Source organism: Tachypleus tridentatus, chromosome 8, assembly GCF_004210375.1.
Source record: "Tachypleus tridentatus isolate NWPU-2018 chromosome 8, ASM421037v1, whole genome shotgun sequence".
Lineage (NCBI taxonomy): Eukaryota > Metazoa > Arthropoda > Merostomata > Xiphosura > Limulidae > Tachypleus > Tachypleus tridentatus.
In genome coordinates this window covers 127,295,748-127,308,483 of record NC_134832.1, presented here as the reverse complement: position 1 = coordinate 127,308,483, position 12,736 = coordinate 127,295,748, and the positions used below count along the sequence as shown (strand labels likewise).

Sequence of the window (12,736 nt, the reverse complement as noted above, 5' to 3'; positions counted from 1 at the left end):
GTATTTTGATGTGATGATCAATCTGCTATTAGTTGTTAAATAGTAACCCAAAAATTTTCAATGGGTGGTGTTGATTAGCTTGCCTTCCCTCATGTCTTGCTTTAAAATCAGGGACAGTTAACACATATGACACTCAAGTAGCTTTGCACAAAATTAAAAAAAACTTTTCCTGCTGTTTTAAATATTTTTAGGCTTAATGTATTTTGAACTGCAGGTTTTTTTGCTTACGTTTCGTTTTTTTTTTCTTTAATCACTTTCTATTTTATATAAAACCCCTAGTGGCTCAACTGTAAGTTGGAAGGCTTATAAAGCTAGAAACTAGGTTTTTATATCCATGTGGGCATGGCAGAAATAGCCCATATTTTCTTAATAGCACTTAAACTTTTATATAATTATTTATCTTTTCGATATTTATCTATTCTTAGCTGTAAAATCGCTTCTAACTAAAACAAGCTTAATGTTTGAATCCCTGCCTTATCAAACACGCTTGCCCTTTCAGCCATGGGGGCATTATAATGTTACAGTCAATCCTGCTATCCATTGGTGAAAGAGTAGCCCAAGTAGACAGTGGGTGGTGATAACTAGCTGCCTTCTCTAGTCTTACACTGCTGGATTAGGGATGGCTAGTGCAGATAGCCCTCATGTCAAGAAATCTGTAGCAGAAGTTTTGTTTTTTAAATCTGATTTCTTTGTGTAACAGACTTATCAAAATTTGGGTGTTGGTGATTATGAGGAATATACTGCTGCTTTACAAAAGGATTTAAGTTATTTGGTGACTTGAATGAATAAACAGCAGATGACTTTTAATTATAACATATGCAAGGTAATGCACATGGGATATTGCAGTTTGAACTAAAGGTTTGATCAAAATAACTTTAATTAGTGATCTTGGTGTTCAGTTTATCAGTCTCTTAATTCATCCAAGCAGTGCAATGATGTTAGTAAAAGGGCAAATAGGACTATAGGTTGTATATAGAAATACTGAGTACAACTCTTAAAAAAAAAAAGTTATAATTTCATTGTGTAGGTCATGAGGTAGATCACACACACACACAAGAAGATGGTTGGATAAGTTTTCTTTAAACAGAAGTGAGTACCTCTATCCAGAAGTATTCATCTTCTTCAGATGACTCGTGGAAGGTTGCAGCAGAGGATGATGATAAGTCATGAAGCTATGAGTTAATCATTGTTATTAGTAGTGTTACATAAGATTCATCAAAAACTAATTAAAAGTAACACAGCCTACTGAGAAAGGAAGAAATGTTGACAGTTGAGATGTGGCAATAACTGGAGTTTTGCTGCATATTTAAAAGAAAATTATAATAACTGAATGTCATATGTAGGTCTACAGGATTCTGTATAAACACTAGACTAGAGAACTGTGGAAAGCTCCTGATGATGTACATCACCCAATATCCTCAATCCCAAGATAGAGAGAAACCTGTAGTTCAGCTTAGGTAAACTTAATAAACAACAGATCTTGAACACAGAACATCTATCCACTCTTCAAGAGACAGGAAAAGATGAAAGATGTTCAGTGCCCTTGTACACGTGGTAAGTAAGCTGTTTTGGGGTCTAACATGGTATTGTGATATGGGAGCTCAAATTGCAATCTGAGGATTATAAGATCGAATCCCAGTTTCTGAACATGTTTGCCCTATATGACTGCTGACTTGGCCAGCAGCCCTGGTGTTACACTTCTTGGCTTACAAAAATCCATTGATAGCCTTTGTTTTTTTTTTCTTTATGACAATCAGTAAGGTGAAAGACCACCTTTCTTTCAGAACTTGGTAGATAGAACTTATTATTGAACTTGGTTCAATACCAAGTTACACGTGGTAACTAAGCTGTTTTGGGGCCTAACATGGTATTGTGATATGGGAGCTCAAATTGCAATCTGAGGATTATAAGATTGAATCCCAGTTTCTGAACATGTTTGCCCTATATGACTGCTGACTGGGCCAGCAGCCCTGGTGTTAAACTTCTTGGCTTACAAAAATCCATTGATAGCCTTTGTTTTCTTTATTTTTTTTCTTTATGACAATCAGTAAGGTGAAAGACCACCAAAAGGACAAGGAGCTCATTGACAAAAGACATTTTTCAAGCATTATGAGGCAAACCTTTGTTGGGGAGGGGGATATGGAGGAGGTGATGTTAGTAGAGACTGTGGGTTACCTCTTGTGGGCTGTGCAATAAACAACAATATGATTAATATTTATTATGGATAAACAGAGTATGTTATATCAAGAGACGAATCTAGACTGTACATCAACTGTTGTTAACGTGGGTTGTAACACATTAAGAAAGATCAGAGGTATACTTGAAGTAGTTTGTGCCCCCATTCAGGCAAAGCTTCTGTTGTTATTTCAAACAATTTTGTTTTTCCATGCCTTAGAATCTACTGTCAGACAAACAAAGAATAATACATAGTACTTCTCATGGATTGCAAAAGTACCTCACAGGTTCAATACTAGATTAATAAGGAGCTACATCAATTCACGTTACATATTTCTTGGATGAACAAAAATGCTCTTTTGGGCCATCAACACGGCCTCGGTTGGAGACAATGATGGTTCAATTAAAGTGTATAAAGGCGTGTCTCAATTTACACATCTACTTTTTTATTTGAATACCCAGAACCATATTTCCCAACCAATGTATCACTTTCTACAGACTTGATCATTTTAATGAAATTATGATCAAATCTGTCGTTTAAAGACTTGGCTTACTGATGCTGTACACGCACATCTACGTTATATAAAATACATACAGATCTGATTAATGTAATTAATAAAAGGGTGAAAGAGTTTGTTTAATATCTATAAAAAGAGGCTTCTATGAATATACCAGTGGAATTTTTTCTTGGGCTGCATTACTAGTATTACTGTTGAGCCATTAATATTGATATGTTAGGATAGCTTATACTTTGTTTTCCTAGTTAATGTTTCCGTAGATATATCAGTATTCTTAAAATTATTCTCAAATTCTGAAGCAATATTTCGAAAATGCAAACTCGGAGTCATGAGTGCGATTGGCGATGATGACTGTACTACTTGTACATTCATCTTGAGATGAACTATTGCTCGGTAAACTGTACCTCAAACTGACCCTTTAATATATGTTAAATCCAACACACAAATTAAGATCTGTGTTGAAGTTAGAATGAAGCTGAATAGTTCATTTAACGCAGTTAATATATTTTGTTTGCTATCAAGCTCGAAGTTACACGATGAATTACTTATAGTGTGCTCACAGCGAGTACTGAAAGCCGATGCTTAGCTACCAGAAGGCCCCACATATGTAATATTTTAATATCGATTTTTTCCACTAGAATGTGTTGTTTGTGTCACACTTTTTAGGTTTGTTTAGAATTTCGCGCAAAACTACCCAAGACCTATCTGCGCTAGCTGTCCCTAACATAGCACTGTAAATCTAGAGGGAAGGCGGCTAGTCATGACCACTCGCCGTCAAATCTTGGCCTACTCTTTTACCAACGAATAGTGAGATTGATCGTAACATTACAACATCCTCACGGCTGAAAGGGTGAGCATGTTTGGTATGACGAGGATTCGAACCCGCGACACTCGGATTACGAATCGAATGTCTTAACCATGTCGGGCCCACTTTTTAGGAATTATCCAAATACATAATTTGGGTTAACGTGAATAATATACAGACTTTATTCCTAGCATTGCATGTGCTGTTCGTGTAACGGTGTTGATACAAATTTAAAACATTCTTAGGGTTACAGAGAAAACGGAAGCACAAATCAGCGAATAGTATTGGAATACAAAAAAAAAAAAAAAGCCAATAAGGGCGAGTTCTCGATTAATGATAAAAACACTAACTTTTCTAGTTTTTGTTCTTCCCTATATTAAGTATCAGAAACTTTTTGTTAACCTGAAGATGAACTAGAGAGGTCGAAACGTTGTTCTCTGATTTATTAGTAAAAGTATTACTACCCATACCAGCTGTTCTGAGATACATTTTTATTTTAAGTGTGTTTCTCGTCATCAAGTATAAGAACCTTTATGCACTTTTGGATTGCTTTTGTGTACAACCAAAATTATTCATAACATAGGCGTATGATGACGATAATTCTATAGTCTAAATCCTATTTCATAATCTACTGATTGTTTCATACAGAATAAATTCATCATTGTTCAAGAACTTTTCGTGCAAGTGTTGCGTTTTAAGGCAAGCAACTGTCACGTGACCCAATGAAGCCGAAGGGAATTTACCGCGGTTACCAAATACTATTTTTGAAGATTTTAGTTATGAATACAAAGCCGGAAGTGTAGTTCTGACGGTGATGGGTATCTAAACTTATTTGTCTTGTTTTATGTACGTTCAGATTTGTCGCTTCTATGACTTATTACACATTATCTTGTATTCTCCATATTGACACAGCGTTTCTCAGTGGCTGAGACATATACTTGCGTACTACAATACTGCGCATCGAAACTTCTTGCTGCGCTCATATATTAACTCGAATACGAAGATACCTGATGTTACTAGCAATCAGTGATGTCGAGAAAACCCACTTGTAGAGATATATATGAAAAACGGCTCGTTTTTCTCAACCCAAACAAGCTGTTTTTGCATATATATGACGTTACTAGCAGTTTTGGTAGGGGAGAAATCACATGTAGATTGAAGAAGACCATACCACCATAAACGGACGAGTACGCTCTGTATACCTGCTTAATATAGTGATGAGCACTATTTCTAAGATTCCTTGTTTGCAACTGATTCATCCTGTTGGCATAAAAGTTATTTATATTTATAAGAAGTATGTAGAATATATTACGTAAATTATAATTATGATAAACAGCATATAAAAAAGAAATACGTAAAAATAAAATGTTTTTTTTTTTAAAAAACTACAGTAAATTCTTTATATAAATATTCTTATAGTATATCCTTCAGAGCAGAGTGGCGCAGTGGAAGCGTGCTGGGCCCATAACCCAGAGGTCCGTGGATCGAAACCACGCTCTGCTAACATCTTTTTTCTTTTCTATATAAATTGTATATATAATCAAAAACTTACGTATCAAGAACGTAAACTTTATTACTTTAATATTAGCTTCATACTACTAATTAAAACAATTTGTAAACCTGGCCGAAAGATACAACACGCGAAATCATCCGCCGACATAAATCATATTATGAAAGTGAATAAGACATACTGAATATAATAAACTGCGATTTTGAAAATAACACAGACGGTATTTAATAATACTTATCCTATGTCATAAAATATAGTGTTAAAAATCTTATTTACTTTTCTAATAAACTAACAAGCAAAATGTTGACTATTTTTACGCTACAACTTAAAGCAGAATATTATGTTTTAAGAAATAGTGCAACATTCTTTCATTGTTGGAATATATTAATATAAAAACCTTATGGTTCAGCATTCCAATACTTCAAGTCATTTGCTAATTCTATAGCGGCCTCACGCACTTCGCTTCGGCGAGAACGTTTAGCTAATTCTTGCAGAACTGAAATCGGAATCTGAAAAACAAAATAATTTCGTATACATCCAATTTAAAATAACGAAAATAATTTAATGACTTTAAACAAACCTACAAAACGGTGTTGTCAACAGATAAAATTTTATAACCTGAAGATGACTTAAAAAGGTCGAAACGTTGTCACACCTTTACCAGCAGTCTTGAGAAAACTTAATATTTTATGGTTTTTGTCAACGCCATCTTTTAATGGAAATTAGAATTATAAATTTTTATAATTTTGTACTTTAATTAATAATACATTTTAAAATGCAACTTCAGAATAAACTGCCCAATAAGGCACATGTGGCTCCGTTATAATTAGCAAATTTTTACTAAGTATCTAAAGATAACTTGCTAGTTTAAGAGACATAAGTAGTTGATGAAGAATTACATAAAACAACAACTGCGGTTGCTTACAGGTTTCTGTAACTTAAAAAAAAAAAAACAGTCGATAAACAAAACACAAAAAATGACTTTTTTTTCTTGCATGCAATTTCTAGAGCATATGATACCGTCAATAAAGAACCACGCAGAAATACAGCTTTCTATATATGTGGTCTTTAAACAAACAGGTAGAAATAGTGACAAATAACTACTTCCAGCCTCAAATTTTGTAAAAAAAAAGTGCTGGATTTACATTTCAATAAGCACCCGATCTAGATTTTAAGGATCAGATAGAAATAGCTACATATGTCCACTTACAAATTGAGAACATATGAAACAAGTTTTAAACGTTTAGGGTTAAAAAATTATGAAAATATTTTACTTAAAAATCACTGAAACTCTTCAGATGGACTGACATCAAACAAATATAAAATGACAAAGCTGATGATTACTTACAGCTTCATTCAATTCGTGTAACAATCGTTTTTCTTCCTGTTCACACATAAGAGACTGGGTCAGTTTTAGGCACAATATTTGTATTTCTGCATCTTCTTCTCCTATATTGTAGTGTAATATTATCACAGGAAGTTTCAGGTATCCTTAATTACACTGAATATTTTAGAATTATAAGTAAATAAGATATATTAATTTTGACCATTCCATTAATAACAGTTACCTCTGATACATTTCCAACTTCTTCGAAACAGAATAATAATAAATACTTACGTTGCAGCATCCACCCGATTAAAGGAATGAAATTCGTCTTCGTGCTTAAATACTTGTGTCCTTTCTTGTTAATTGTAAGGTTATAGAGGGCCATGAGGCATAAACTAAAATAATAATAAAAAGTTTATCATAGCTTTGATATTGTATTCAACAAAGATCTTTAAAACTTCATAATCAACAAACTGACAAATAACTAATACCAAGATTATTTCCTGTTTACACGTTTAAAGCAAACCTCACAAGATATAAGCTGTATAAATATTTAAGGTAAAATTGTTATTGAGCAATAAGCAACTTGGGGTGTTTTGATAAAAAAACACCAAAGCCCTAGTTTGTTTTTAAGATAATGCCGTTTACTTTGATTAATCATTTTAACCAAGAGTATTTTTAGTAATAACATCTATATTTCAATAATTTGATTTATTTATGATTCAACATTTATATTTTATGTAACGTATTATACTTTCTAATTGCTTGAAACTGAGTTATGTGATAATTTAGGTTTAAAAGTTAATGAACGCGACACGCCAAGACACAGTATATACTATTGGTTTGTTATATAGTTCGTGTTCTATAAACTTTAGAAGCTATAACTGTGATTGCTATAACGCTTATTAATCGGGTACTTCAGATATTTGACCAGATAGATTTATAGATTTCGAACATTACAAACCATTTAACTTCAGCAGATCCGCATGCAACATTAACATTTTTACGAAAATGTTATGACTTCAGCGGCGGATAGCTCGACGTATGGTTGCAGAAAACAAAAGACTTAGACCTAGTTACCTCTTTGTTAAATGAATCGTACCTACATCAACTCAGAGTTAATTCGCTCGTTCGTGAACTTTCGATAAGACATTAATGAAGTTCCAAACCAGAGAGAAGACTCAATATTGTTTGTAAATTTTTAAAACTTTTGAATATAGATCGTTATTTGTAATAACTATTATCGTAAAGTTTTATTGCTGTATATTAAAATTTATTTGTATTAAAAATGTATCAATCTTGTTGGAAAGTATCATAAATTGGATACATATTGGCATTTACTTAGACTTAGAGGCGTAAGGAGAGTTTCTCGAAATTTCAGCTTACACAACAATATAGACGATACACTAGTGTTTACGTACACACATGTATTGTTGATTCTTACATCAGAAATTTTTTTAGAATTTTAGTGGATAAGTGGGAATTTCACAATACAGATTTAACAGTATAAGTTATGTACATTTGTGAATATAAATTTGGCTTAAAGAAGCATCGATATTAAAACTGATATATGATAGTAACTTCATCACACCTCCCTTCTTAGGGAATTAAAATTAGTGTTAAATAATTATAACTAAGATAATATATATATATATTGACAGCAATACATTATCAAAGAATTGTACAACACCATTAATCATGACAGAATACAACACAACTGATAGAAATAGCCTCATGATCATTAATTACATAGCACGTGAAAGTGCATTAGCACAGTTGTTATCGACTGCTTTTGTAATGGCAAATTCCAGTTAACCAGTCTTCTGCTTTTGCTCGTCATTTGGTTCAAAAACGTCAAAAGTGACAATAAGTTGTTGTGATGTAGACACACACACACTGAAATGTTCTAAACCTAACACTAAAGCCAATGTGTCTTTGTCCACAGTACAATGGTTCTTTTGGTGACAATTAAATGTTTTAAAAAATAACAAACAGGGTGTTTAATATCTTTGTTGTCTGATTGTAATATAATGGCATCGCTGGCATCAAGAGCTAATGCAAAAGGCTTATAAAAGTCAGGAGTCATAAATATAAGGTAATGCAGAATAAAGATATGATCTTTTCAAAAGCAGATTGACATGTTTCAGGCCGCTTGAACTTTTGACGTTTCTTCAGTAGGTTTGCTAATGGTACAGTGATGTCAGCATTTTTTTTTTTTTTTACAAAATTTCCTGTAATAGCCAGCCATTCATAAAAATCTCAAACTTTTCTTTTTAGTAGAAGTTGGATAATTCACAATACAATCAACCTCTGGTAAGCCTCTGGTACTAAGTCATATGCTTTGAGAATAGCCCCGTGAACCTTATAATTCGTACAATTTCCTAGAGACCGAGCGAGCAGCATATGCTTCTTGTTTTACTAGTTAAAACACTTTGTAACAATATTAATGACTATTTTTCAATAGGCCATTCCACGGTTTGGAAAACCATCTCAAAATGTTGCAAATATTTATCAAGTTCATTTTGACTGAATGGTTGCATTTTAACGTATTAATTAAGTCTAAAGTTGTAATTTTGTCTTGGTTGATCGGAATTTATTCTAATTTTCATTATTTCAGCCTAATATTTCTCAGTCTCAATGTGAACTTTTTCGGCAGCAAGTTTATTCTCTCTTTCAGTTTCGATACGAGTTGTTCTTTCTCTTTTTGGCTTCAAGACGAACTCATTTAAGCTCGATTCATTTGTTTAAGCTAAACCTGTAACTTATCTTTATCACTCAACTCCGATTTGTCAGTGGGTACACTAGAATAATTCTCTAATACTTTCTCGGGAAACAAGTCATCATCGACTAGAATCTCAGTAATACTTTGGTTTATTAGCCTCTAGTTCAATAAGTCTCAATTTCAAGCAATTCACTTTTGTTATATTTTTCTAGTTGTTCGAGGGAGGGTGATTCAAGAAAGCCTTGATAATCAGACACGATCAAATCTGGTTGGCACTAATAAATATAAATTTAATTTATAGTTGAGTTTTAATCAGATAAAATATTATTTCTGATTCAGATTCCAGACGAGTCCCCGATTTAGTACATAATGTATTATACTTTCGAATAGCCTGAAAGTGAATTAAATTATAATTTATATTTAGAAGTTAAATATTTATTCAACTTAAGATACTTGTCAACAAAATTGACACACACATTTTTAATGTAAATCTATTTTAATATACAGCAATAACACAATTTACAATAATGGTTATTACATATAATGATCTATATACAAAAGTTTTACAAACTTGTTTGTTTGTTTTGAATTTTGTGCAAAGCTATTCAAGGGCTATTTGTACTAGCCGTCCCTAATTTAGCAGTGTGAGACTAAAGGGAAGGCAGCTAGTCATCACTACGCCCCGCCAACTTTGGCTACTCTTTAACCAACGAAGAGTGAGATTGACCGTCACATTATAACGTCCCCCACGGCTGAAAGGGCAAGTGTATTTGGAGTGACGGGGATTCGAACCCGCGACCCTCAGACTCGAGTGCTTTAATCACCTGACCTTTACAAACTTACAAACAATATTGAGTCTTCTGTATGGTCTGGAACTTCCTCGATATCTTACTGAGGGTTCACAATAAGTGAATTAATATATGTAAGTAAAATTCACTTAACAGGGAGATACCTAGCTCTGGGGTCTTAGTTCTTTGTTGGTAACACGCAGAGTTATCCACCGCTGAAGTTGTATAACGTTTTCGCAAAAATACTAACGTCCAATGTGAATCAGCTGAATTCAAATGGTTTATAATGTTCTAAACCTATAAACGTTCCTGTTCAAATATCTGAATTTTTCGATTAATAGGCGTAAAAACAATCACAGTTATAACATCTAAGATTTATAACACACCAACTATTGCAAACCAATGGTATATACTGTTTGTTAGAGCATCGGTTTGATTATATTTCTAGGTGTGAGGATAGTTTTTAGAAATTTCAGCTCATGCAATAGTACAAAAGATACACCAGTGTTCACACGCACACATATATTGTTGATTCTTACATTCGACAATCTTCTGTAATTTTAGTGGACAGGCGGGACATTTGCAATACGAATTTAACAATATATGTTATGCAGATCTCTAAATATAAATTTAACTTAAACAAACATCGATATTAAAATATATATATACAAGACTGACCAACCAATATTCAAACGTTTGTAATTTTTCAAGGGCGTAGACACGATTTGGAAAGTGTGTGAGTGTGTGGGGGTGATGTGTTAATAAGATTTAAAAATAGGTACGTGTATACCGACTACGTTATCTATGGATAATTTATTTTATATTAGGTCTCAGAATAGGAGTTAGATACTCCGTCTACACACTTGTTTTTTAAAGTATTTTTTGGTGATTAACTGAATGATATACACCTTTTTAACTGAGCAGAAACAGTTGATTTAAACACACTCATGAGGGATACGAGTGTTTCCACAAAATTTGAGCTGTCTCTGTACTGCATGATGTACTCCCTGCCTGAAGATACTGCAGCTATATCTGTAAGAACACGAGCAGACACAGAAAGAAGTAACAAAAAATGTATGCTCTAAGCAGCACAGATTATTAACACACAGATATATACACTTGATGGAACTAATTAAGTAACAGTTCAGGTCTAACAATATAGCGTTAGCTTGGATATAATATCAGTTTTAATAATTGAATTTTAATTACGACTGAAAACTAGAGGAATGAAATACTGCGATAATATTTCTGAAAATATCCAAAATATATGAAATAATTAATAATTCTATATATTTTGGTTTTGTTTTCAGCTGCTTTCTCTAGTTTTGGCAGGAAGTGGTAGGAAAAGCAGAACAAAACTTGCATAAAAACAAAGCAAACACAAAACCTCACTTGTAACAGTACCACACAGTGCTAGAACAAATCCCTTTTCATTTTCCTCAGGTTGACCGCCTTCTTGACTGTCTTCGGCGTATGTTGTTAAGTAACTACTGAGCGTTGTAATCACTAGGTCCATATAGGCGTCTATATTGTTTTGCTAAAAACAAAATATATAAAATTACTTTGTGTGAAAAGCTTACAGTTGTTTAAGTAACCTGTTGTTGAAACATAATTATGATATTGTCCCACCAAAACCATTTGCAAGCTTTATGAAAAACTGCTAAAGCAGTTCACAATGTTATATAACGTTACTTACACTACTTAGCATTGCCTGAACACCATCTTCACGCTGAGAAACATTCCACAGTAAGGTGCAGCATGTGGTACCCATACTAGCACAAAACTCCGACTGAAAGCACAGCTGCTGCATAAGTTCTTGGCACTGACACTGTAGCTGAAATCTTGCCTGTAACAAAATAAATTTACACTGTCTCGAATTCAACAAACACGAAAGTGAGCGTCATATTAAAACCCGAGATAAACTGAAAGCTTGTTTTTGGGTGTAGTTTTCTCTCCAAACGTTTCTCCAGTAAAATAACTTTTAATGATTTTCTGTAGAAATAAAGTAAATTAGTCCATGAGAAAACGTTTACCTCTCTCTCCGTAATGCATTCAGCTTGAGAAGCATCGCTACGTGATTTCCAATGGCTTACTTCTGTCGAAAGTTCTCGAATCTTTGCTTGTGCTTTACTTAGATCTGAAAGAAATAAAACTATATTTCTATTAGCAGTAAATACGGTATTAAAATAAAGCTAACAAAGAAATACATAAAGCAAATAACATTCAAATTAATTATGTTTGTACACTCGATGACATAATGTGATATCTCAAGCCCCAAAGTTGGCTATAAATGTATGATATGTCAGCTGTTATTACGATTAAAACAGAACACCATAGCCGAGTCCGGCATGGAAAATAATATTAACCATATAGGTGTGCCACAGAAGGTATCATTAAGACCTGGACAATTTATTTGCTTCTTCGTTTCTTTCCTTACCTAAACGAAAACACTGAATGAGTTTCTGCACATCCGATAATGGAGGACCACAAATAAACGCCACCTGTTGACGAATTTGGGACACGTGTCTTTGAATCTTGTTCATGAGCGTTTTCGAAACCACGAGGTGATTACTGTAAGAATCCTAAATAATTTGGAAATTTTCAGGTTACAAGTTCTTATTTAAAAACAATAACACAAGTCATTGAATATTGTTAAGATATTCAGTCAGCATTAAGACTAAATCAGTATATTGTAATAAAATTTAGGAATCTGTTTTCTGCCAATTTTCTAGAATTAAAGGTCTACCATCAACTATTATTATAATTCTTATTATCAGATACATCCAACGTTTCTTTAAATTTATCACCTTAGTAATTTATCTGTGAAACATTTTTGATAATTTTCTTTTGTCAAGTATATGATTTAGATCACTGAAATCACACACCTTAGA

At 33.2% G+C, this 12,736-nt stretch overlaps 1 protein-coding gene and 1 non-coding gene across 2 annotated transcripts; one reads left to right on the top strand and one right to left on the bottom strand.

Annotated features, from left to right (window-relative positions):
- Positions 1 to 3,911: 3,911 nt before the first annotated feature.
- On the bottom strand, positions 3,912 to 11,684 carry LOC143224278 (heat shock factor 2-binding protein-like). The gene is made up of 7 exons (XM_076452679.1): positions 11,542 to 11,684; positions 11,238 to 11,382; positions 10,754 to 10,877; positions 6,627 to 6,730; positions 6,357 to 6,457; positions 5,406 to 5,517; positions 3,912 to 4,758 (listed from the first exon to the last, which is right to left on the bottom strand). Exons 1-6 carry the CDS (start codon positions 11,653 to 11,655, stop codon positions 5,407 to 5,409), a joined length of 699 nt encoding a protein of 232 aa, XP_076308794.1. The 5' UTR covers positions 11,656 to 11,684; the 3' UTR covers positions 3,912 to 4,758; position 5,406.
- Positions 4,930 to 5,001, top strand: TRNAM-CAU (transfer RNA methionine (anticodon CAU)). Its single transcript has one exon. It is a non-coding gene; the product is annotated as a tRNA-Met (tRNA).
- Positions 11,685 to 12,736: the final 1,052 nt, after the last annotated feature.

Coding starts and splice junctions, on each gene's coding strand:
- LOC143224278 (XM_076452679.1), bottom strand. CDS start 11,655: ATGCAGCAGCTGTGCTTTCAGTCGGAGTTTTGTGCTAGTATGGGTACC. Junction 11,383..11,541: donor TTCAGGCAATGCTAAGTAGT/GTAAGTAACGTT, acceptor TTTTGTTTTTAG/CAAAACAATATAGACGCCTA. Junction 5,518..6,356: donor TACACGAATTGAATGAAGCT/GTAAGTAATCAT, acceptor TTTGTTTTTCAG/ATTCCGATTTCAGTTCTGCA.